The sequence below is a fragment of the Cryptomeria japonica genome, chromosome 2, assembly GCF_030272615.1.
Source record: "Cryptomeria japonica chromosome 2, Sugi_1.0, whole genome shotgun sequence".
In the NCBI taxonomy this organism is placed as follows: Eukaryota; Viridiplantae; Streptophyta; class Pinopsida; order Cupressales; family Cupressaceae; genus Cryptomeria; species Cryptomeria japonica.
The window spans coordinates 160222977-160249615 of NC_081406.1; the positions used below are offsets into that span (position 1 = coordinate 160222977).

The 26639-nt window shown below is 38.8% G+C and overlaps 1 protein-coding gene across 1 annotated transcript; it reads right to left on the reverse strand.

The window, feature by feature from the left end:
- Window positions 1-19337: 19337 nt before the first annotated feature.
- On the reverse strand, window positions 19338-23049 carry LOC131070557 (pentatricopeptide repeat-containing protein At1g08070, chloroplastic). The gene is made up of 2 exons (XM_058006122.2): window positions 22311-23049; window positions 19338-22070 (listed from the first exon to the last, which is right to left on the reverse strand). The coding sequence occupies exons 1-2, from the start codon at window positions 22987-22989 to the stop codon at window positions 20890-20892; spliced, it is 1860 nt and encodes a 619-aa protein (XP_057862105.2). The 5' UTR covers window positions 22990-23049; the 3' UTR covers window positions 19338-20889.
- Window positions 23050-26639: the final 3590 nt, after the last annotated feature.

A 26639-nucleotide genomic window follows, 5' to 3' on the forward strand; every position in this document is an offset into this window, starting at 1 on the left:
TGTCGCTTATAAGAAGATTACTTTGTTGAGGAGTATCCTTTAACTGAGGAAATTCTTTCACAATCTCATCGTTATCAGTCTCTTTTCCAAAATAGGCTTCAGTGTTCAAACAATAAGGGAATCCCCTATTGTGATGATAACGAGGAAGAGTATCATATGCTCCTAAAAACTCAGCTAAAGCATCATCGGTAGGAAAAACATCCAAGTCACAGGCATACGAAGGATCAATATACTCAGGATGTCTCATTGGTAGAGATGTAGAAATAACATTAACACTAATACATGGTCTTCTAGAAGCTTTAGTGCGCTTGCAGGGATTATAACCAAGTCCAAAGGCATAATCATAAAGATTATTCTCTAGAGGAACTTTTATTCCTTGTTCGTGAGCGCCACAGCCATTTCCATTATACCCATGCTTAGCTAGAATACGAAAACCACGACCATAACGATCAGCCATTTCAGAAAGAGAAGGTGGTTTTTCATAAGACAAAGAATCAAACCCTTCAAAATTGGAAGTGTGAGGAGAAGAAGTTTGAGAAGCGGCCACGAAGTTATTGCTCATAGGCTCAGGTAATGTTGATTGATTTTTAGCTTCTTCCTTCTTTTCAGCTTTAAGCTCTCTAAAAGGAACCTTATATTCGCCTACAAAGGTGGGATTAAAATCAAGAGATCTGTTGGATTTTGCCAAGATCAAGAGGTCAATGAAATGTACAAGATAGAGACATAATATGGGATAAGAATAAACTGTATTCTCATCAATAGAAAATGATCAACAATCAACTGGATTATCGTTACATACAATGTAGATGAGCCTGCTTATATAGGCAAGGCTAGGGATATGTATGAGCACACAAATATGACATGTGGCTCAATAAGAAACAAGGGTAGGTAGGAAATATGTGTGGGTAGGTAGGAGAAATAATATAATATTCCACATGAGGTGGATCACCCACCGAAGGTGGAATTATCACTCCACAATAAGTGGATATGATAGTGTAATAACAAGATCAACACCATAAGAGGTGGAATTTCTCCTACACACACTATCCCAATGTGACACAAACACCCAAGTGTCTCATATCCAAACTACTATGAAATGCATTATCCTAAGTAAACTTAAGTGTAATAATATCCATGATGAATAATTATTTACACCAACAAGATCCCCAATCGTCTTCTGCGAGAACCTTCTCAGGATCAAAATCCTTCTTATGTGTAGATTCAAGTCGAGAAGAATCTTCTTCAGGAGCTCCAGACTCATCCAAAGAATTTCGATCATCAGAGAGCGAAGATTCATCGATAGGTATCTTGTTTAAAGAGTCATCGCTAGACGAGGAAGGCTTAGAAGAACCCCCTTTGGAAGTAGACGTTTGTAAACAAGCTTGGAAATTAGTATCACCTATCAAGGTATATGTCTTATTATTATAAATAAATTTAACTTGTCTATGCAATGTAGAGGGGACCGCTTGCATACTATGAATCCAAGGTCTCCCTAATAGCAAGTTGTATGTTAGATTTCCCGACATAACATGGATAGGAGTAGGCAAAGTAACAGGCCCCACTGTGACGGGTAAGGTGATAGTACCTAATGAAGTTTTAGCCACATTATCAAAGCCTCGAATAGGACGAGAGTCCGGTTCAATTAGGGATGTATCCACATTCATCTTATGCAAAAGATTAATGCTACACACATTAAGACCAGAGCCATTATCTACTAGTGTTCGTCTTATAGCAGTATCATTTATGATAACCACAATCATCAAGGGATCATATTGATGTTGAATTTCACTAGTGGGCAACTCATCTTGAGTAAACACAATATGAGCTTTAGGATTCATCACAGAGTTAACCAAAGACACTATATTACTAGATGTATTCGGTGGAGGAACATTCAAATCTTTCAAAGCATCTTGTAACATTCTGTGATGAGCAGAAGAAGTTTGAATCAAATCCCAAAGGGATATCTTAGCAGGGGTAGCTTTAAGTTGTTCTATGAGATCATATTCCTTACTAAGAACTTGTGAAATGCGTGGAGCTTGTGGAAGAATTGGTTGAGGATTAGGAAGAGAAACTGGAGTAACCGGAGGAGGATTAGGCTGCCTATTATTTCTAGTATGATAAGTATGGGCAACCGCATGATAACTCTCTCTAGTTAATTGCTTGGCATAATTATAAGGACTTATAGGTTTTCTTCCTTGCACAGTGATGATAGGTTTATTTGGAGTAAGAAAGGAATCATACCCCCCTTGGATAGTAAGGAGAGGTGATTTAGGAACTTGAAAGGTGGGAGAAGGACAAGCACCTTGGACTTCAAAGAGAGGCTTATTATGCTCATTCAGGTTTATCATGTTAACTAATTTAGAAGTTTTGTTCTTGTTTAGAGATTTCGATAAAGCCACAAAGTCATCATCCAACAAAGCATGATCATATCTATTAAAAGGTTTATCTTTTGATTCAAAAGGAGACATCTCCTCATAGAGGGGATTATTGAAAACAACCATGTTACTAGATTCAGTGGAAGAGTTGATAGGAATGTACCCTTGAGAGGAATCATTCAACTTATCTTTCTCATCACAACGAAATGGCATAGTAACAAGGTTTATGAATTTTTGGTAAAATGAAGGTTTGGCCTCCTTAGGATTCAAAAACTCATCTAAAGCTTCATCTAATTCATCTTGGCTATACTCATAATCGGCATAATTGTATACATCATCATAAACATGAACATCTTGCAAATAAAAATCCGACATTTTGAAATAAAAGTTGCATAAAACTTAGACACACAATGCAAAGAAACAAAGAAACACACTCTCTTTTCTTTTTTCCTTTTTCCTTTTTCTTCTTTTTTTTTTTTTTTTTTGAAAATGAAACTTAAATGAAACACACTAAATCTAGATCTAGATCTAACAAATGCAATGCGAGAGAAAGAAATAATTCGTTTCACGTCAGGTTCACCAAAATGTGTGGGGGAAAAAGCGAGACTAGGCTAACATGTCCTAATCCTACCTTTTGTCACACATTACGGAATACGAAAGAGCCTAGAGGTATCGCACAATTGGCTACTTCTTTTTGGTAAAAGAGAGAGCCACGGGCTACCTATTAGGGTTTCTATTCCTTTGTTGTAATTGAAAGGTAAGATTATGCAAGTTCAATTCTTAATCCCAAAATGCAAGTATGAACTAATAACAAGATTGCAGAATTGAACTTAAACAATGGAAAGCTACAAACATAAGGACAAGACAAGAATGCAGATGCGTACCCGGAGTCAAAATCTGAGTGAAAATGTTCCGGACGGCTGCGCGGGCGCCACTGTCCTGATTCTGCACTTGAAACTGCACCTGAAACTGCCACTTTGCAATCTGGAAAACTATCATTCACCCAACTTACAAAGGTGTTGCAACTGTTCTACATTTAATTACAACTATGAATAGGCTTCGAACATGTATTAAAGATAGAGCATTACTTGCTCAAGGACTCTTCCTAGTTGGATGTAGGGATAACTAATCTTTCCTTATTAATATGTGAATTCTCACTCCTTTCCACTCCCAATCCTAAACAATTTTACGCCTATATAGATAAGGCAGCAACTACCGCTATCCTTTGCAATGATTTTCTAGTTTAGACTGCAATGCTAATCGTTAAATAGAAAACATATAATTGCAGATTTGTGAAGATAGTCTTTACATAAAATCCATTCATAATACATTTCAAAATTCATGATATTCCTAGGCAAGCGATAAGGACATTGCTGGTCCTATACCACAATCATGGAGGTTTCAACTCTCTTGTCCCATCTTGATTTTGTCTCATTTGTGGCAGTCCACTAACAACCTGTACTATGCATCATCGGTGTGAGAATTTGCCAAGATCAAGGGCACAAAGAATAGCACAAATAAGAGAGACAGTAGTTTGACAAGAATAAACCGTATTCTCATCAATATGAAAATATGATCAACTGGATTAACCAATACAAAGAAGATGAGCCTGCTTATATAGGCAAGGCCATATGGATATGTGAGCACACAATCATGGCATGTGGCTTGATGAGAAACAAGGGTAGGTAGGAGAAATAATAAAATATTCCTCAAGAGGTGGATCACCCACCGAAGGTGGAATGTAACAATAAGATAAGACCACAAAAGGTGGAATTTCTTCTACATACATCATCCCTATGTGCACACTTCCAAACTACTATGAGATGCATTATCCTAAGTCAACTTAAGTAAAGTATAATTATATCCTATATGAATAAATACTTACACCAACAGCCCCCCTTAAGTGCAACTTAGGGGAATGTAGACTCAAGCTAACCAATGCAAGATGGGTCCCAGCTACTAGGCCATGTTAGGTACCTGTTGATGTGTATTTTGTACACGACCAAACACAGAATAAAATACCTAAAGGTACCTTATCCTCTCTTGAATAAAGCTCCCAAATGCTGAAGATATCGCAGAAGGAAAAATTGGAGAAGCTTCAAGGTTCCTGTTATGTAGGATCTCTACTCGTGGATAAGCTCTTTGTGGTATGATGTGATTTTGCTGGAATCACAAGGGGACTTACACTTGACAACCTAAATGTCTGATTTGTTGGAATCACAGGGTTTCACTAGCCTAGATTTTGAAAAAAAAGAAAAAAGGATGAGGGCGAGGGAAGGACCTAATTCTGACACTAAGAATGTAGGAGCAATGATTGATCTTTGATGAAATTCTAACTAAGTCTTGTCTTGACATCCCAGGACCATCTCCACAAGGTTAGTGCGATCTTCGGAGGAAAGCTTTATGATGTTCAAATCATCGCTACAGGCATAGACACCATCAGGCTGATGCATATCAATGAAGAAGCGACAATTGAAGTTAAGCTTAAGCTGAATGATTCCAGTTGACTACACAAGGCAAGTTTGCAATCAACAAACTGCTAGTAGTATGGATGTACAAATTTCACCATCAATCAAACACATTTCTTCCACTCATCTAATAACATGAAATCAAATCTGAGAAGTATAAAGACCATGCAAATTGTTGAATCGACCCATAGATTTCACCATTTCTTCAATGAAATTTTACAAGTCTTTTACAACATCTTGGCAACAATCTTTGCCTTCTCTTGATATTCTACTCTAATTGCTATTCTATCAACTGATTATTCACTACTAGCTAACTATTCACCTACTATCAACTATTGACTAACTATTAGCCTTTACAAATGAGGAGTCAGGGCTTATATAGCGCCCTCAATACAATTCAATGGCTTAGATCAATTTGAGATCAATGGCCAAGATTTTACAATGAAACCCTAATTAGGGTTTGTTACAACAAACTTAATTCTGACCAATGAAATAATTGCATTATTTGGACACATGTCTTCTTTGGAATATTCGACCAATGGAGAACCGGGGTAGGTACATCGAAGTTTGTGCCATCTCCCATGAGTCAGGTACATTAAATCTGGACATGCTGAAGTGGACCAACCCGACTGGAGGAGTGATGACTGGGATGCCACCTTGCCTTTCCTTCAAATGTTGGACTGGAAGAGGTCGTCCTTGATGAGGCTGGGCTGGAGAAGGTCGTCCTTGATGAGGCTGGGCTGGAGAAAGTCGTCCTTGTCCTGGTCTTCTTTCATCTGCCAAAACACAACAAAAGATGATTAAGGACACATGATAAATTCATTTCAACATAGCATTTCCTACCTTAAATCATCAACAAGAAGATATCAAAATGAAGTTTGCTTAAAATCCTTTCCAAGGACAGGCTCCATAAGAATTTCGCCCTGGACCCTTTGGAAGGGTCAAGGGCGAATTTTGCATTCCTGGCTCAAATTCTTCTCACCTTGTGATCATACTTGCTTAGATACTGTGTGGGGGAAAAAGCGAGACTAGGCTAACATGTCCTAATCCTACCTTTTGTCACACATTACGGAATACGAAAGAGCCTAGAAGTATCGCACAATTGGCTACTTCTTTTTGGTAAAAGAGAGAGCCACGGGCTACCTATTAGGGTTTCTATTCCTTTGTTGTAATTGAAAGGTAAGATTATGCAAGTTCAATTCTTAACCCCAAAATGCAAGTATGAACTAATAACAAGATTGCAGAATTGAACTTAAACAATGGAAAGCTGCAAACATAAGGACAAGACAAGAATGCAGATGCGTACCCGGAGTCAAAATCTGAGTGAAAATGTTCGGGACAGGGGCGCGGGCGCCACTGTCCTAATTCTACACCTGAAAATGCACCTGAAACTACCACTTTGCAATTTGGAAAACTGTTGGAAATGCTAAAAATTGTTGTCTGTCAGGAGGACCAGGGCGCCCAGCGCCCCTGTCCCAAGGACCAGGGCGCCCCACGCCCTTGTCCTGGTCTTCGGCTCTGAAACTTGGTGTATGGTTCCGTCTCCGTCTGCTTCTTTCAGATCTGCAACTTGCGGCGTCGTCTGAATCCCGAAATCTGCACTTATATCTAAAAAGGTGTTTGGGCGGCTATATAGGGTTTTGCCTTAGTCAAACCCCCGCTTCGGTGATTTCCACCTCCACGAATAGCCAAGTTGTATTGTAAAAGTAATGTGTGTGCAGACCTTGTGTGTGTGCAAGATCTAAAATGCAAGTAAGCAAACTAGAGCAACCTAGAAAGTAAACCCTAATTGCTTGTAAATGACAATGTAAATGCTCCAAATCAAGATGCCAAGTGATCTAAAGCATGAATGTAAGTGACATAATGAGGCTTATGCAAAGACATGAAAACAACATGAAATCATACCCAACCCCAAGGGAGGGGTACAAACCAATCTTCAGTCGGTGATCCCTTATTGCTCTTCAATGCCTTTAAAGCCCTAAGTGAATGAATGGATTTGATGAATGCTTGGAGGATGAATGTTGAGAGTTGTTGAAGTCTTCAAAGATCTGCTCTTTTGCTGCATATGAGGTTCCTGAAAACAAAATTCGGATCCCTTCTAATGAAGAAAGAGAGCTCTTATGTATGAAACCCTAGGTCTTAATTCCAACTTTTGGCCGACCTAGAGATTGAATATCCCGCCAATTTCTTGGGGTTAAGCTTTATTTTATGATTAGATTGTGCTCCTAAAATTTCGAGAAAAAATGTCCGGGACCGTGTGCACTCCGGGCGCCATGGTCCCGGCAACTTTTCACCAAATTTTCAGGGCCGTCAGATATGATGATTTTAGAGAGAATCCCGAAGTTACAGGTGATTTCGAGATGTTTTGACCCCCGAAATCAAGCCCCCAAATTCAAAAGAAGGCCTAATTAGGGTTTTTTATTAGATGATGTATTGGAGGAATAAAATGAAAAGGGGTACACTTTAATGAAAGGGCCCACCTTTATGATGTGGAGGATGATGAAATAGGACCTTAGACCTAATTAATTTGATTAATTAAGTGCTAAAAGAGAAATGCAATGCAAAATGCAAACTGCGCCAAGGCGGGTGCTAAACTAGGTGTGAAATTGTACCTCTTTAGCAAGTGCGTACAATTTACGACACTACAGGTACATGCCCAAGGACGTCCTCATTCTCAACCAACACCAAGCTTGATGTAAATTTGGGGCAAAAATGGAAGTTTTAAGAATTTCGCTTTGGACCCTTTGGAAGGGTCAGGAACGATTTTCTCTTCTTGTAGCTCATTTTTAATCGTTCCAACTTCAATCAACCTCACAAAGCTAGGAAATATCTTTCTTCTTTCACCCAATCTAAGTTTGATTTCGTTTTGCAAGGCAGAATAGGAGATTTTAGGATTTTCGCCCTGGACCCTTTGGAAGGGTCAGGAGCGAAAATCCTCCTTTGGCCTAAAATCATCACTTTTGGAAACCAACATCAAGTCAGAGGTAGTCTCAAGGGCATTTCTTACCTTAGTCAAACCTTGTCTTAGCATAAATTTGGAAGGAATGGGTAGGTTTTAGGATTTTCGCTCTGGACCCTTTGGAAGGGTCAGGAGCGAAAATCTTGTTTTAGGGCTATCTTGCCATCCTTCCAACTTCAAATTACTTCCAAGGCATAGAACATCTTGTCTTTCTCCTTCCCATGTATAAAAACCAAAATCTTGTCTTGAATTTGCAAGGAAAAAGGGGAATTTTAGAAATTTCGCTCTGGACCCTTTGGAAGGGTCAGTAGCGAAATTTTCATTAGGCTTTCAATTTTGCATTCTTGGCAACCAAAATTCACTATAAGGCAATCCAAATGCCTTCTCACGCCCTTGTCCTAGCTTGGTCTTGCCCAAAATTTTGAAAAAACAATGTTTTCAAGGATTTTCGCTCTGGACCCTTTGGAAGGGTCAGGAGCGAAAATCACTTTTTAGGCTTATTTCTCTATCATTTCAAGTTGCATTCACCTCAAAAGGCTAGAAAACACTTCTCCTCTCACGTCCAACCCAAGTTTGACTTATTTTGCAAGGGAAAATAGGTGTTTGAAGAATTTTCGCCCTGGACCCTTTGGAAGGGTCAGGAGCGATTTTCATCATTTCTAGCATGTTCCCCCATCATTTCACCTTGAATTCACCTCACAAGGCAAAGAAACTCCTCTCTTCTCTCATCCAACCAAAGTTTGACTTTATTTCGCAAGGAGAAAAGGTGATTTTAGGAAATTTCGCTCTAGACCCTCTGGAAGGGTCAGGAGCAAATTTCCTATTTTGAGCTTGTTTTGGCTACTCCATTACCTCAATCCAATATTCAAAGGCAAGAACACATCAAAGTCCACCTAACCATGCCATAAACTCAAGAATTTGACCATCTCCAAGAAGAAAATATGAGTTTCCAAGAATTTCGCTTTGGACCCTTTGGAAGGGTCAGGAGCGAAAATCTGGTTTTGAGCTAAAATCATCATTCTTTCAACTTGAAACCTCATTGCAAGGTAAAATCTCATCTCCCTTTGCCCTAGGAACAAGGTTTTAAGCCTGAGAAAGGTCAAAAGGTATACTTATAAGGAATTTCGCCTTGGACCCTTTGAAAGGGTCAGGAGCGAAATTTCCTTTCCTGGCTAGAATCCTTCATTTTCACAACTTCTAAACATCCCCAAAGGCTAGACCATGTTCATACTTCATCTCATCATGCCTTGGACATCAAATTTTGGCCAAATAAGGCAAGAAATGTGTCTCAGAGAGATTTTCGCTCTAGACCCTTCGGAAGGGTCAAGAGAAAATCCCTTCTTGGGCTAAATCCTTCATTTCTACTTTCCAAAACGACCCCAAGAGGCAAAAGCAAGTCATTTTCCTTCCATCAATGCCATAACAAATCAAAACTTGATTTCCTTTACTGCAAAATTAAGAGCTTTTAGAAATTTAGCTCTAGACCCTTTGGAAGGGTCAGGAGCGAAATTTTTATTTTTGTCCAAAATCCTTCATTTTCAATGCTTTCAAGCCTTTCAAAGGCAATAAGAATGTCCAAGCTTCCTTCCAAGGTACCCTGCAAGTCAAAAATTAGCCAAACTTAAGATGAAATGTGCTTTGGGAAGATTTTCGCTTTGGGCCCTTTGGAAGGGTCAGGAGCGAAAATCTCATTCCTGGCTAAATTACTCATTTTTCAAGCTTCAAACCACTTCACAAGGCAAAATTAGATCATCATCCACATTAGGAGCAAGGTTCTTAATCCATTCAAGTCAAGAAGCAAGGTTTATGATGAATTTCGCTCTGGACCCTTTGGAAGGGTCAGGAGCGAAATTCCCCTTTAGGTCAAAATCTTGTCCTTCAAAATCAACCAAACTCCCTCTCAAGGCAAAAACATACCCATTCATCTCCCATCAAGCCAACGCCTAGCCAAAATAAGGAGGAAAACAAGAGTTATAAAGATTTTCGCTCTGGACCCTTTGGAAGGGTCAGGAGCGAAATTCCTAATCTTGGCCAAGATCCTGACTTCATTTTCACATATCTTTATTCAAACAAGCGTTTTTACCTTCATTCAAGCCTAGGAATGCATTAGTTCTAGGTTTTGGTCAAAGTAGAATGTCCTATGGAGAATTTAGCTCTGGACCCTTTGGAAGGGTCAGGAGCGAAATTCGCTTTGGACCCTTTGGAAGGGTCAGGAGCAAAATTTGACATTTTGGACTCTCCGTCAGGATCATTTTATGGAATATAACATTTAAGTATAAGAAAGACACTTTCAGGATGTTTGAGAGTGGTTTCGGACCTCCAGGAGTTATATTGCAAAATCTAGTTTTTGGAGGATTCTTCAGTTTTCCAAACTTAGTCAAATTTCAGGATCAGGACATTCCAGACAGCCAAATTTCAGGATCAAGACATTCCAAACTTAGCCAAATTTCAGGGCATTTGAAGATCGGGATGACATTTCAGACTTCATCACTCACCAACTAGACCTAGCTCGGACCTTCAAGAATGATACCCACTCACAAAGAAAGACACAATTAGCAACGAGAGCAAAACCAGGCCTTAAGGAAGACTCTCAAAGAAACCCTAATTCTGGGGCACCTGCTGACTCCCCTAGCTCAAGCAAAGCCTACCATCCTATGATCCCTCGACAACACTCATCCTGCAAAGGCTAACAGACAAAACCCTAAAAGACCTAGAAAACAAACCCTAGAAAGCAAAAAGCAAGGGTCCCCATTTGCAATGGGGCGATGTGTGAATACGTCACAACAGTACCCATGTACAACAGCACATGCAAGCAAACCTATGCAATGCAATCTCTCACAAACGAAGAAAGAGAGAAAACCTAGTGGGAAAAAACTCCCCCCCAAAAGAGAGATGAAAACTATATACAAAAGAAACTCTCAAAGAAGGACACAACCTCAAAGAGGAAAAAGTTCCCCCCAAAAGAGAGGAAGGAGAAGTTAGTTGACCCCCCTTGATGAAATGTCCCGCACCCCCAAGAGAGCTCGCAATTGAAGATACTTACTCTCAGTGAAGGGTTTGGTGAATATGTCTGCAACCTACTCTGTTGTAGGACAATACTTCAAATCAATGACGTGCTCCTGAATCATCTCCCTAAGGTACTGCATATGAATCTCAATGTGTTTGGTTCGCTGATGTTGGACCAGGTTCTTCGAGATCGCAATAGCACTCTGATTGTCACAATGAAGAACTGTCAGTCGTGGAGTGGTGAACCCAAACTCTGTGAAAATATGAAGCCGAATAGCCTCAGTTGTTACGTTAACAACCCCCCGATACTCAGCCTCAGTCGAAGAGAGAGCAATAGCATGTTGCTTCTTGCTCTGCCAACAAATGGGGCCCGAACCAAGATGGAAGTTGTAACCTAAAGTAGACTTACGATCATCAAGATCGAAGTCCTATGCCTGCTGCATAGTGAATCCCATAATAATGTGTACCCCGGATGTAGTGCAAGATGCGTTTGGCTGCTTTCCAATGAAGCTCATGTTGTTCCTACATAAAGCGTGAAACCATGCCAACCGCAAATGAAATGTCAAGGCGTGTGTGAATCAGGTAGATGAGAGTACCCACAAGTTGACGATACAATGTGGCATCAACAAGTGGAGTGGAACACTTAGCCTCAAGCTTGACTCTTGAAAGAAAGGGAGTCAACGCAGGCTTACAATCAGCCATATGGAAGCGTGCAAGTAGATCAAGAGCATACTTGCGCTGCAAAAGTGTAATCCCAGAAGGTGACTATGAAATCTCTATCCCGAGAAAATAGTGCAAAGGACCCAAGTCAGTCATGGCAAATCTATCATGCAAAGCAGATTTGACACTGCCAATGATGAATGAGATGCTCCTTGTAATGATCAAGTCATCAATATAGAGCACAAGTATCAAGTGTGAATCATCCTGTCACAAAATGTAGACATTCGGATCAGAATGGCACCTGATGAACCCTACTGAGAGAAGAAAGGAATCCATCTTGGCATACCAAGCCCTAGGGGCCTGCTTAAGGCCATAGATAGATTTCCTCAGTCAGCAAACTAATGAAGAATCTTGAATGAAACCCTGTGGCTGCTCCATATAAATCTCCCCATCAAGATCACCATGAAGAAAAGAACTCTTCACATCCATCTGATGGACAGCCCAGCTATGAGCTACGGCAATAGCAAGTGTCAAGCGAATGGAGTTCATCTTAGCTACAGGCACAAAGGTCTCAATATAGTCAAGACCTGGAACCTGCGAGAAACCTTTCACAACAAGTCGATCCTTATACTTATCCACACTTCCATCTGCTACAAACTTGGTCCAATAGATCCACTTACATCGAACCATCTTTCTCCCCTTAGGGAGAGGGACTGACTCCCAAGTGTTGCTCCTCATCAAGGAACTATACTCTTCCTCCATAGCTTGGTCCCACTCAGGAACCCCTGATGCTTCCTGAAATGTCTGTGGATCGGAAGCAATAGCAATGTATGCATGTGGAAACTCCTGATGTTGTGATCAAGTCCTTCGTGTGTCTGAAGGATCCCCAACAAGAGAACCCCCTGACTCAAGTGTCTGTCGAGCCCAACAAGGTCTAGGTGGAGGTGGAAGACAAGGCTCCTCAACTACAAGTGGACCTTGCGAAGGTGTAATCCTGCGAGTTGGAGTTGAAGGAGTCTCATCATCTGAATCACTCTCATCACTATCCACAATGGAGGAAGGTGGAGGAGGAAGTGAGACCAAGCTAGGAGAGCTTTCCTCAAAGTGAACACTACTCTCAATAAACACCTCATGTGTCTCTGGATCCATCAATCAATATGCCTTAACACCCTCAGGATATCCAACAAATATGCAAGGCCTACTCTGAGGTTCCAATGCCTTGCGTTTCTGCGGAGGAATGCGAGCCCATGCTGGACACCCAAAGACTCTGAAATGTCTCACAATCAGTTTCCTACCAACCCAAGCCTCAAAAGGAGTGATACCCTTCAAAGCTTTGTGAGGAACCCGATTTTGGATGTGTATGGCACAACTGATAGCCTTTGTCCAAAAGGCCGGATCAAGAGAACGTGCATGTATCATACAACTAGCCATCTCCTTGAGAGTTCTATTCTTCCTTTCTGCAATTCCATTCTGCTGCGGAGTGTAGGCAACTGAATGCTGAAGATCAATCCCCTCAAGTGTACAAAACTCCTCAAGTCTATTGTTCACATATTCCCTTCCATTATCTGTGCGAAGAATCTTGACCACTTTCCCTGATTGCTTCTCCACATGAGCCTTGAAGGCTATAAATCTGTAAACACTTCACTCTTGTGAACAAGAAAGTAGACCCAAGTGAAACGAGAGTAGTCATCAATGAAGGTGAGGACATATCGGGCCTTGCTAAATGAAGGTGTTGGAAATGGACCTACTACATCGTTGTGAACAAGTTGAAGAACTTCCAAAGCTCTCCAAGATTTCCCCTTATCAAATTTCTCTTTGAGATGCTTGCCCATGGAACACCCTAAACATACACCCTCTGAAAAACTGATTTGAGGTAGACCTGTGACCATTTCTTTAGTGCTAAGCTACTAAAGATGGCAGCAGTTGAGGTGACCAAACCGCTCATGCCATAGCTTACTTTTTGAATTTGAATGACTAAGCAAAGCCATAGAAAGAGATCTTGGCACAAAGTGGGAGAATGAATAAAGCCTTGAATTGTGATTGACTTGTCCCACTACTACCAAGGCATCATTATGAAGTTCTTTTACCACAACTGAATCAAGTGTAAACTCAACTTTCTTCCCATTCCCATAGTGAGTGATTTGGTAGATGGAGAGAAGGTTGGTAGTCAAGTTAGGAACATAAAGAGCATTCTCAAAAGTTCCATCATCCATGGCAACCAAACCTTTCCCTTCTACCTCAACTTGTGTATCATCACCTATGTAAATGTGAGGTACGTTGGATGGCTCCAATGAAGAAAACTACTCCTTTGTAGAAGCCATGTGATAAGAGGCACCCGAGTTAAGTATCCATTGTTGTAAAGAACTTGCTTTAGCCACAAATGCTTTCCCTTTTCCCTTTGACTGCGAGGAAGTGGAAAGAGATGATTCCTTCTTGTAGGCAGATGGCAAATTAATGTTATTTTTCTTAAGGAGATTTGTCAACTCATCAATCTGCTTAGCGTGGCAATGATGCTCATCATGACCATACTTCTTGCAATAAGCACATGTTGGTTATTCCTTCTTAGGTGTATTCCCCTTCTTGGAAGAGGATGAAGAATTGCCTTGTTGTGGAGAGGATGATTGTCCTTTTTCCTGTTGTGGCTTTGACTTAGACTGCTTTTGCTTCTTATTGGAACCTTTGCCTTGATTCCCTTGATTAGCCACCAAAGCCTTGGACTTTGAAGGCTAGAGAATCCCCATGTTCAACAACTTAGATTGTTCCAACATCAACATTCTATGAATGAATCAAATGAAGGCATGAAAGAAGTTTAACAAAACAAAAGAAAGGAGAAGAGCCTCCCTAAGATGCTTCCATGATGCCTTTTGATGCTTCTCCCTTGTTTCTCCCCTCTCCAAGTCCCAAATGAGTGTAGCTCTCAGCGATGGGTTTGGAAGCTAGAAACAAATTCTGCATATTCTGATGGAAGCTTGTCCAACAAGTTGAAAACCAATTGAGCATCCTTCTTGTCAATGCCACAATCCTTAAGCTTTGCTCTTAGCTCATTTGCTTTCATGACAGTCTTGGATTGTATCATAATTCTTGGGATCCAAATTGGTAAGTTCATTGTCAATCTTGTAGCCTCTGATTTCATCAACTTGACCATACAATTTCTTAAAGATATCCCAAGCCTCGTTGATTGTGGTACATTTCTCAATGTGAAAAATGAGGTCATTTGATACATACTTTCTCAAAGTTCCAAGAGCCATACAATTTTTAGTGAGCCATTCTAATTGATCATTAGGATCAGCCTTAGGATCTGCTGGTGTTGTTATTGTTCCATTTATGTAATGCGTGAGTCCTTTTTCCATTACCTTACTCCATGCTTTGATTTTCCATGATGCATAATTATGTGGAGTTAAAAGTGGAAATTTAAGAGAACCCATAAATGAAAGAGCACAAGGAAAAGAGAGGAACAATCACACAAGACACCCCCCCAAATTCACTCACTCAAAGAAACCCCCCCCCCCCCCCCAAATGATGATTTGGCACTTTATACTTAGTGCGTGTACAATGGGCCACTTGCAAAAATGGCAAAGTGGACTTCTAATTTCAACTTTACAATTGCCTCAAATAGGCCAAAAGAGACTCAAACTGATAATGCAAGAGATCTAAACTAAGATCCAAGCAAATTACAAGTACCAAGTAGACCAAAAAAGACCAAATTCTGAAAGTACAATTGCTACTCAATTTGGTGAAAAACTGATAGCACCACATGAAAGTAGACGAAAAATTATGCACATTCAAACAAAATGGCACCTGAAAAGGAGGTCGTACGACCCCGAACGAAGCCTTTGAAGTTGCAAAATTGAGGATTGGACAAGTACAATTGTGAGAAACTAGAAATTATGAAAAATTTGTCCACCAAAATCAGAAAATAACCACACCACTATAGAGAGCACGAAAAATTAGCCCAAATCAAAAAAATGCACTAAAATAGGCCTCAAAATGACCAAGATACGAGCCTTCAAAGTTGGACTGCAAATTCAAAAACTCAAATGGAGAGGGGGTCTAAAATTTTCAAAGAGTGTTGATGTCAACAAAATGCTATGTTAAATTTGACGATCGTATGGCCGTCACCAAACAGTTGCACCCCCTTGATTGGTCGTACGGACGTGGCAGGCTAACTAGGTGTCCATACAAATGACGTGGCAGGTGAGTAAACTTGCTGACTAGGCTGTACGATTGCTGACGTGGCAGGTGAGTCAGCGTGTTGACTGGGTTGTACGACTGCTGACGTAGCCTACTAACTCGGATTTGTTAGAGTATTCGGATATTTACTTGATTAATTAAACATTATTTGTTTAATTATTTAAGTTCCCTTTATCTCTTTTACACTTAAGGTAACTTTAGGTGCATATAATTAATTATTTTAATTAATTATTATGTGCAAACCTAGGTTTTCCCTTTTAGGGTTTCTTGACCTATTAAAGGTTGAGTTCTTTCTTTTCATTGTATGAAGAAGGATTATTATTGACAATACATTTTGGAGATTATTGAGCTCTAATCTTTTGGAGCATATTTTTCTTGTGTATTCTTTCCTTCTGTGATTTGCTTCCTTGCTTCTCCTTGTAACAGGTTTTTCAGCTTGCTGAGATTATTTGGGCTCCTGTGGTGTTGTATTTTCTCAACTCCTATAGGATTGTCGTAGGTTGGTGATTGGTTGCTAACTTAGATCCGTGTGGCAAAATGTCTATCAGAGGGGCCGAATGAAAATAAGACACGTGTCAGTGGCGGCTGACTTGGCATGTGTGCCCTGTTGGCAGGGTCATGGACGTCGGAGCCGACCGAGACAGCGGTCGTAGTTGGGTGGCGGTCGAGCGGGAAGTTGTCAAGTATCCGGAGTTGTGTGGCGGTCGTTGCTAGCAGGCAGAGGCACAAGGCGAGGCGCGCGGCGCTACAGACGGGACGGAGGTGGTGCAGAAAACCGACGGGCGGCGCTACAGACGAGACAGAGGTGTAGAAAACCGATGGGCGTCGCAGTCCGGTGAGCAGACAACGGAGCCAAGAGACTGTCGGGCGCCGATAGGAAGGGGGCAGATACGCCAAAAAGTGGGTGGCGGGGCCCAAAAAACCGGGGTGTAGTCAATACGGCTCTGCACAGGCTGACGCAGGGGGGGAAACAACCCCCCCCCTTCCCCAAAAAAAAATTTTGATTTTTAATAAATAAAACACTTTACAATATACCAAAAAAAATTCTGCGAATTACATGAAATTAAAAGTGAAAATTTTGCAGATTAAAAAAAAAAATATTATTTTTGAAAATCCGTACCAAACGCCCAAATTGGGCAAAAATTTCCTCTGAAGCCCGAAAAAACAATTTCACCAAATATAGACGAATTTATACTCGATTTTTATGGAAACGACCTCTCGGACTCAATGGTGAGGTCAAAATCGCTATACTATGCCACCAAAAAGTGCAGCTCCTCAAATCTGAAAATGAAGCCCTCCAAAATGTCTCCAAAAGGCTAATCAATGAAGCCCCAATGGCTCTGATACCATGTGAGAATTTGCCAAGATCAAGGGCACGAAGAATAGCACAAATAAGAGAGACAACAATTTGAAAGAATGAACTATATTCTCATCAATATGAAAATATGATCAACTGGATTAACCAATACAAAGAAGATGAGCCTGCTTATATAGGCAAGGCCATATGGATATGTAAGCACACAATCATGACATGTGGCTCAATGAGAAACAAAGGTAGATAGGAGAAATAATAAAATATTCCACAAGAGGTGGATCACCCACTGAAGGTGGAATGTAACAATAAGATAAGACCGCAAAAGGTGGAATTTCTCCTATATACATCATCCCTATGTGCACACTTCCCTAAGTGTCTCATATCCAAACTACTATGAGATGCATTATCCTAAGTCAACTTAAGTAAAGTGTAATTATATCCTTATGAATAAATAATTACACCAACAATCAAAATACGGTGAAGATAAGAGGATGAGATGGGGTACCATAGAGAATTTGTTCATGTGATTAAAATTTATCTTAGGTACAGCAACCTGATATATGAATCGACTCAAGGCACCAAGATCCTTAAATTTCATAAGGAGAATTGCACATTGAGAAGGTCCTATACAAGAATCGAGATCTTCATAATCATCCCAGTTATTTAATAAGGAAACAATGCAAGAAGGATCGATCTGTAGTTGTATTCGGTATGGAATATACTACTGCTGTTTTAATTTTAAGGAATGCATATTATCATGAATTTCCACTCTCACAACCACTTGTATCAAGACCATAACAATTGAAAAAATGTTAAATTCCACAGCAGGCATACCATCGCAATGGTAAAGTGCAGCTCACACTGTCCCACAATAACAGCTTATTATTTAGCCTATACATTCTGTATATTTAAATCATTTATTGTTGGTTATTTGTATAGTTAGTTAAACTAAATTATCCATTTATAATCTAGCAAGAAAACCCGCCTTCAATAAGGCTCCTTGTCAAGCTAAAAGTGAGAAAAAAAGAGAGGCAAACAACAACCATACCCATAAGGGTTGCAGCACTTGGTGAAAGCGAATTTGTTGGTTCTAAATAGACTTGCTAGATATATAACCACATAACTTGGCACTAGTAACAGTCAAAACTGTTAAAAAATGAAAGAAATATGCAATAAAGAATTTTTGGGTTAAATAAGGTTTTTTTTTTATTCCAAGTTCCAACAGTCATATCCTAAGTTGTAGCTATTATCAAGAGGCATTTTTAACAGATTTTCATTATTTTTTTAACCATGGAAATAGCAAATATATTCAGAAAGAAAAAATAAATGCATAAGAAAACCTGGAGCAATGGCATCCAAGGTCCTGGTGTACGAGTTTGAGAGATTTTCTTCCTTAACCCTGTCACTCTTAGCACTTTCCTTCTTCCCAAATCCTTTCACCACTCAATCACCCAGCTTGCTGCCTACTTCCCACTGCTCTGCCTTCTCAGCCCCAACATAAAAAGCTATCCATTCCAGAGGTCATGGAGGGTTTTTGTTACAAAAGGCATTCTGTTCTCGAGTCAAAACCTGCAAAATGTCCTTCCTTTCTGGCATCATCATGCCTCTCAGGGAATGGTCTATTTTTTCCAAGCCCCTCGCCATTCTCATTGATTGCAGGCTGTCTCCTGCTGTAAGGAGTAGGTGACTCCATTGATGGCGACTCTTGTAGGTCAATTGCCTCACGGGTTTTCCGTTCCTATGTTTTCCTTCTTATTTTTATTTTCCTCCACTTTATACAGTCCATCATTGATATTTTGGTTTGGCTTTTACTTATCTAGAGCCCTCCATTCTATGCAAATAATGTTCAATTATTTAAAAATGTTTTATTTATTATTTATTTATATTTATTTTAATATGGTCTATCTTTTATATATTTTTATTTATTATATATGCCTGATTCGTTTAATTATGTATATATAAATTTAATGAGGGTATTTTTCGATGTTTATAGTTGATGGAGATTAAGGTTATTATGAATGTCTTCAATATAATCGGAGCAATTCAATATAATCAGAGCAATTCAACAATTGCGATAAAATAGGCATCTACGGTCCTAGAGTGAAACGAACCTTAGGTTGGCAAACTTATAGGTGAGGTCTAGATGCGAAAAGGGCATCATCGTTTTTCTATCTCTCATCACGGAACCACACAATCCGTTTCGTCTTGCACCCCGATACTTCTATCAACAACAAACCTCACACAAGTCCGCTAACCATTCATTAATCCGGGCTAGTCTAAACAAAATCAATGCATTAAATTTAAAAATACATGATAAGGATAGTAATTACATTCAACAATATTAGCATCAAGGTTCACAGCTGACACACAAACACACACACACACATAGGTGATAGGTCCACATAACAAAATCCAAAACTCCACACTTAGTCCAAATTACATCAGAGCTAGGGATCATACAAGAGAAATAATGAGGTTTCTAAGGATACGACAATGCCTTCTCTATATTCCCACACTTTGCGTACATATCTACAAGAGCAGTCTCCACAAAAGCATTTCACTCGACTTTTATTTTTTGATTATGTACTGATGAATTTCCTTGCCATGTTTCACACTGCATTGGCAAATGCTGTTAGTATGCTAGCAGTGGTAAACAGATTAGATTTCGGCCCTGACAATTGCATTTAATTAAGGAGCCTCAAGGCTAAATCACAACTGCCCTCTTGTACATAACCTCCAATCATTGCATTCTAGGGGGGCACACTTCTTTTATGCATTTTTGTGAAGAACATCCTTGCATCCACAAGACAATGTCACTTAAAATTAAAATGCATGTCCACAAGAGTGCTCCCCGCAAAAACATCTTTACCAATTATAGTTCTAATTATAAAACTATGAACTTGCCTCCCCTTTTATACACCAGCCAAGTGATAACATGCTGGAAGAATACTTAACCATAAAAGAATTTGGTCACACACCTGAAAGCTGCATTCGATGGAAAATCTTTAGAGCTTCCACATCATGTCATTGTGAATATCAACGAGATTAAGTCAAACTTCATACCTGCCATTTGCATTTCATGCAAAAAAACAAGAGACTCGTAGGATACACAATTTGAGAATAATCCACAATCTCAACAACCCTTGAGGCCATCTCTTTTATAGACACTTTATCAAACAGATCGTGCACATCCTCTAAACTCCAACATTTCTCATAAACAAAAACAAGAGAATTGGAGACCAAAACATTGGATTCAAACCCACATCTAATAATGTAGCCATGGATTTCAGTACCAAGCTGTAAAGCTAACAACTTTTCTGCCTTGAGAACACAAGGAAAAACCAGATTTTTTTAATCTGAGAGTGTATCCTTCTTCTTGCATCTTGACATAAAGTTCAAGAGCTTCTTCAGGTTTTACTTGTTTAACACGCTCTAATATTGTTGCAGTCCATGGGAAAGAGCTTCTTCAGGTTTTACTTGTTTAACACGCTCTAATATTGTTGCAGTCCATGGGAACACAGAAAGAAATAATAAATAGAAACTTGACATAGTCCTTGGTCACAGCTAGGTACATAAGATATTTGAGCATGTAGCCTTGTGTGCTGAACTTTTCTGTTTGATCTAATTAGCATTACCAATACTCCCCACAAGAATATTTTCCATCCTTGACGTTTGGAACACCTCACAATAATTTCTCAGCCAACAATCTTTGGGACTTAGCTGCAGTATGATAATCCCCAGAGACACGTATATTCTTGGTGATTCAGAGAGGTCTACCAGATAAGGTGATGATGAGCCAAAAAAAATTGGCCAGTTTTTCATTGTGACCACAGAGGACTCATTCCTTCTCCTCCACATCATGGGCCACAAAATTTTACTCAGGCACATACCCTGCCTCATTCCTCCTCCTCCACATCAGGAACATACCATTTCTGGATGTGATTCATTTCCTACAGAAAATGTGTACATGCTTTTGTCAATCTCAATCCAACTGCATCCTAGCTTCTTTCTCACCCCCCTGTCTCTCATCATCTTCCTAACCCTTTCTGCATCATCCCACCTGCATGTTGCAGAATAGATGCTTGAAAGCAATATGTAATTTCCAGAATTTTCAGGCTCCAACTTAAAAAGATGATCTGCCATTAGTTCTCCAATCTCCACGTTGCAATGAGTTCTGCAAGAAGCAAGCAAAGCACCACATATGCTAGCTGTAGGTTCAAATGGCATACTGTTGATAATGCCACATGCTTCGTCAAGGCACCCAGCACGGCCAAGAAGATCAACCACACATGCATAATGTTCTGCACGCGGTGCGATGTGATAAACTCGGTTCATACAATCAAATAATTCCATGCCTTCACAGACCATTCCTGCATGGGTGCATGCAGACAAAACACCAGTGAAAGTGATATGATCTGGCATTAAAGCTGTATGTTGCATTTGGTTGAATATAGCCAAAGAATCTTCACCCCTTCCGTGCAAGGCATATGCTGTGATCATTGCATTCCAAAAGCCTACACATCTTGTTGGCATTTCATCAAATACTCTGCGGGCATCCTTTATATCTCCGCATTTTGCATACATATCTATTAGAGCACTCCCTACGAGGGAATTTGAGCTATATCCATTTTGAATAATATAATTGTGAATTTCTATGCCTTGTTGTAAAGTTGCCATGTGAGCACAGGCAGGAAGAATGCTTACCATTGTGATTGAATTGGGTTTGATTCCTGCTCTTTGCATTTCATGAAAGAGTTTTAAAGCGTCACTACCATGTCCATTCTGGGCATAGCCTGCAATCATCACATTCCATGAAACCGCATTTTTTTCTAACATTTTGTCAAATACAATGTGTGCCTTTTCTATATTCCCACACTTTGCATACATATCTACAAGGGCAGTTTCCACAAAGACATTTAGCTCAACTTTATTTTTGAGTATGTACTGATGAATTTCTTTACCATATTTCAAACACGCGGAGCTGGCACATGCTGGTAGTACGCTAGCAATGGTAAACGAATTAGGTTTCAATCCTGACAACTGCATTTGATTAAGAAGCCTCAAAGCTAAATCGCAACTACCCTCGTGTACATAGCCTGCAATCATTGCATTCCAGGAGACCACACTTCTTTTAGGCATTTTTTCAAAGAAAATCCTTGCATCCGCAAGACACTGGCATTTAACATACATGTCCACAAGAGTACTCCCCACGAAAACATCTTTATCAATTCCAGTTCTAATTATATAACTATGAATTTGCCTCCCCTTTTGTACACTAGCCAAATGGTAACAAGCCGGAAGAATACTTGAAACCGTATAAGAATTTGGTCGCACACCTGAAAGCTGCATTCGATGGAAAAGCTTTAGCGCTTCCACATCATGTCCATAGTGAACAAACCTAGAAATCATAGTTGTCCAAGAGATCAAGTCAAACTTCAAACCTGCCATTTGCATTTGATCCAACAAACCCAAAGATTCATCACAATTCCCAATTTGAGAATAACCCACAATCACAGCAACACATGAATCCATCTCTTTTACAGACATTTTGTCAAACAGTTCACGTGCATCCTCTAAATTCTGGCATTTCGCATACATAAAAACAAGAGAATTGGCTACCCAAAAATCCGATTCATAACCACTTCTGATAATGTAGCCATGGATTTCCTTACCGAATCGTAAAGCTAACAACTTCGCACATGCCTTCAGAACACTAGGAAAAATGAGATTTTGACTATCGGAGAGCGTACCCTCCTTTTGCATTTGGGTATAAAGTTCAAGAGCCTCTTTAGGTTTTTCTTGTTTAACACATTCTCCTATCATCGCCGTCCATGAGACCACATTTTGCTTTTCACAAGACCGTGAGTTGATTTGTGTCCTGACAGTACTAGAAATATGACTGCTTTTTATGTTTTGCTGCGATTTTCCTCTAAATAATAGTCCTTCAAGAACACTGAGCATTGTGAGAAAGTTGAATTTATTAATCCCACTGATGGACTTGAAAAGAATGCGCATTCGATGCTTATCAGAAGCTTTAAGACACTCGAAATATTTTACTTGTTTTCCAGATCAAGAGGGAAAAAATTCAAAACTCTGTATCAGTTTTACTGGCAGAAAATCTATTAAAGAGTTTTGTTTATTTTTTTCCAAAAAATAAGATATTATTTATTAAATGTGGGAAAAAAAAATATTAAAGATTTTCAAACTGTAATAGTCATTATTAAATTCCAGAGAGTAAAGATTTAAGGAGGTTTACTACAAACCATCCACCACTCGAATTTGGGGGATTAGTAAATCATAAAAATACATCTAACTTAAATAGAATAAATGTCATCAATTCAAATCATTTTAAAGGTAGTTTGGTATGTCAAAGAGAAAGAGACTGATATGAAGATAGGGATTTATTCAATTTGTAGGCTTATAGAATGGGATTGGATTCTAGTGGATCTTTGTTCTAAAGGATATATTAATCAAATCAAATAGAGCATCAAGAAGAATGTGTTCCTTCATGAGGTTGTATATGAAGAGGATGTGATTAGAAATTGTTTGACAATGAATGAGTTAGATGGAGGTAGATGACAAAAGAACGAAGTGGGTAGGTATGATAAGAGGAGAAGAAGGTAGCATGCTAATTATCCTCGAGCTTTTGGAGAGATAAAAGATCCTATCATTAGGAAACAAAAGATGTTGGAGAATGTTGATGCGTTAGCTAGAAAGCCTCCTATAGTAGAGGAAAGGCCTACATATCAGCTAAAGATGGGTCGTCCTAATACTTCCCCACCTCATGTTTTCACTTCAAAGGGAAAGGGGCTTGTGATAAGTGATTCTATTCAATAGAAGCAATATCAAACTTTCATTTCCCCTCAAGAGAAACCTCAACAAATGAAGCTAGAGAAATCGCCCTTGGTTGAATATTCAATTGGTGTTGAGGAGTTAGTTGATACAAATGATGTTGCTGAGAATATAATTGGGGAAGAACAAGTAGTTAATCAACTTATATCTTCAACCCAAAGAGTGATGATCGTTGGTATGCCTAGGAAAGAAATGGAGATAAATATTAGGTATACTAATGATTTCAAAGCTTGACCTGTTTATAGTTCATGACAAATGATGATTTTGTGAAGAATAAAGAAAGATGAATTCCAATAGAGATTAAACAAAGGTACAATCGAAGTAGACCCTTCACAACATGAAGAAATTTCTCAAAGGGTACATAAGGGGGTAGGCTTAAATGATATTAGCAAAATCACTCTTGATGAAGGAAGAAAATTAGTAAAAAGTAGTGGGTTGTTATTGCTCCTAGATTGGGATATTCCTTCTATAATTGACTTAGATACAACCAAGATATAATATGAAGAGATTTTTACTATAGAGGAACAAGTTGAACAAGCTTTCTTTGGATCAAGTTTTAGTACAAGACTTGAAACTTTTACAATTTGCACCTTGAATCCTGACATAAATAAGTCATTATTAAGAGATTATCATATGCCACTTTCCCCCAAGCTACAACCCTTGCACTAAATACAACTTTGTTCAGTGAAGCAACAACCAAGAAGTTGTAGGAAGATTTCAATAAGTTACATGAGCAACACATGGAGGTTATTTTTTAGCTTAATCAAATGAAATCACTCCATCACCTTCAAGTGCAATAGTACCAATTATTTCTACTTTGTCCATGTGGGCTTCACTAGCTAGGCAATATTATATCATGTGCATTCATATTGGGGGGTTTAATATCCCTAAAATATTTAACAATATATTGCCTATCTAGTGAAAATAGGGGGTTTTTCATTTAGGATATGAAAATACACAATATTTGGTGAAAATGGGGAGGTTTTTAATTTGGGTTGTGTATTGGAAGAGGGTGACAAAAAAGGAGTTTAGGGAAATGTTTTTTTTAAATAGGGGGATTCTTTAGTATGCCATAAACGCATGTGATATAACTTGGGTTCATTAAGTGAATCCCTTTGTAGATCCATCATCACTTAAGAAAGAAGCTTTGGTTGAAGAAAGTCAAGAGTTGAAGGAGTAGGTGCAAGAAGCCAGGGAAAAGAGAATGAAGAGTTAGTAGCATAGTTAGTGACCTTATATATTACGTGTTATCAAGATGTATGACCAATCTTTATGATGCTTGGAAAGATTTTTCTAATTTAAGGTCATCTTACATAAAATATATACAAGATAGGGAAAGTTTGAAATGGATTATTGATAAATGGATTACCAAGGATGTAGTCATGAAGTAGTTTTATAAATGCGTAATTTTTTTTTATCCACATGTTCCTAATGATCTCATACAAATTAATGACATGTTGACTATACTTGGAGAAATGGTTGCATGTATGTCAAAACTAGACAAACAGATAAAGGATAAGTTGAAAGTTTTAGAGAATATAAAGAAAATAATTACACCTAATATTCTAGTTAACAATGAAATAATTGAGCCATTATAACAATGGAAGGGAGAATTCAACATAGTAATGCATACCTTATCTTCATCCATATGTGTTAATGAAGAACTTGATATGGATTTATTGAATAGCACACTAATGAGTTATTACAATAGAGATAATTCTTAGTATTTTCATTAAGGAGACTAGGGTAATATTAGATGTAAAATATGTTATAGACAATGAAAGGGTAGCTAAATTACTTTGATTCCAATGGCTTTCATAAAAAATGTGTGCAACCTAGATTGGTCATTACTTTTTATCAATGAATATCCAAATCAACGGGTGACTTGGTTTTCAAACTTTTGGTAATTCACCAATAGTGTAATGGTTTTGGCTTATCTTTTGGCTTATGTAATAGTATCAACATCAATCTTGGCTCTCCCAATGACTTCAGTTCATTCAATGAGTTTATTTTGAATGAATATCATATCTTGTAATGGTAAAATACCCCAAATAACTTTTATTAAATGAGAAGTCAAATGTAAATAAAAAGATTCACATGAGTCATGTGATTTGGTTTTAGACTAGAACATTGTAGCCAATGCAAATGTTAACCTTCACAATTTGAATTCTAGTCTCAATGTTTGTACCTAATTGTTTTATGTAGCCTAAAATTAAAAATACCTTGTGAACCCTATATAAAACACATCTTCTATCATTTAAAAAGTCTAAGACATTCAAATTTAAAATTCAATTGATTCCAAGAGCATTCAAGCATTCTAAATCTAAGCATTCAACACATTGATTAGTAGACTACAAGCATTCAACAACTAAGTATGATTCCATATTTGTGATGTATTTTTATCATGTTATTGCATTAACACTTGCAGTACTTGTTTAAAGAGTATTGCATCATCACCTTTATGTGAAACTCCATGAAAGGGTTTCATACATATGGTACTTGATCATTTCATTTCAACATTTTCATTACTATCCTTTTGAGGATAAGCACTATTTTTATATCATCATAGATTTTGTGGAGGTGCGAACACCAACACGAGGTTTAACTTAGGAAAGCCCCTAGATATAAAACAACCATTCTTCCCCATTTTCATCTGTGTGGTTTTAGATCCAACAACAAAGGAGGTTATAAATGAGTGGAGAAGATAGCAATAGATAGTCCTAGATTTTTAACAAGTAGAAACACTAAGACTATGGTGCCCAACGCCCATGTTTGAAACTTTTTGGATAGATTTTTGGAAGATAGGACCCCTT

Excerpts from the sequence above, each read along its gene's own strand:
- LOC131070557 (XM_058006122.2), bottom strand. The coding sequence starts at position 22,989 with ATGCGCATTCTTTTCAAGTCCATCAGTGGGATTAATAAATTCAACTTT. Across the intron at positions 22,071-22,310 it reads CCATCGAATGCAGCTTTCAG|GCTATGTACACGAGGGTAGT; the intron begins GTGTGCGACCAA and ends CAATGATTGCAG.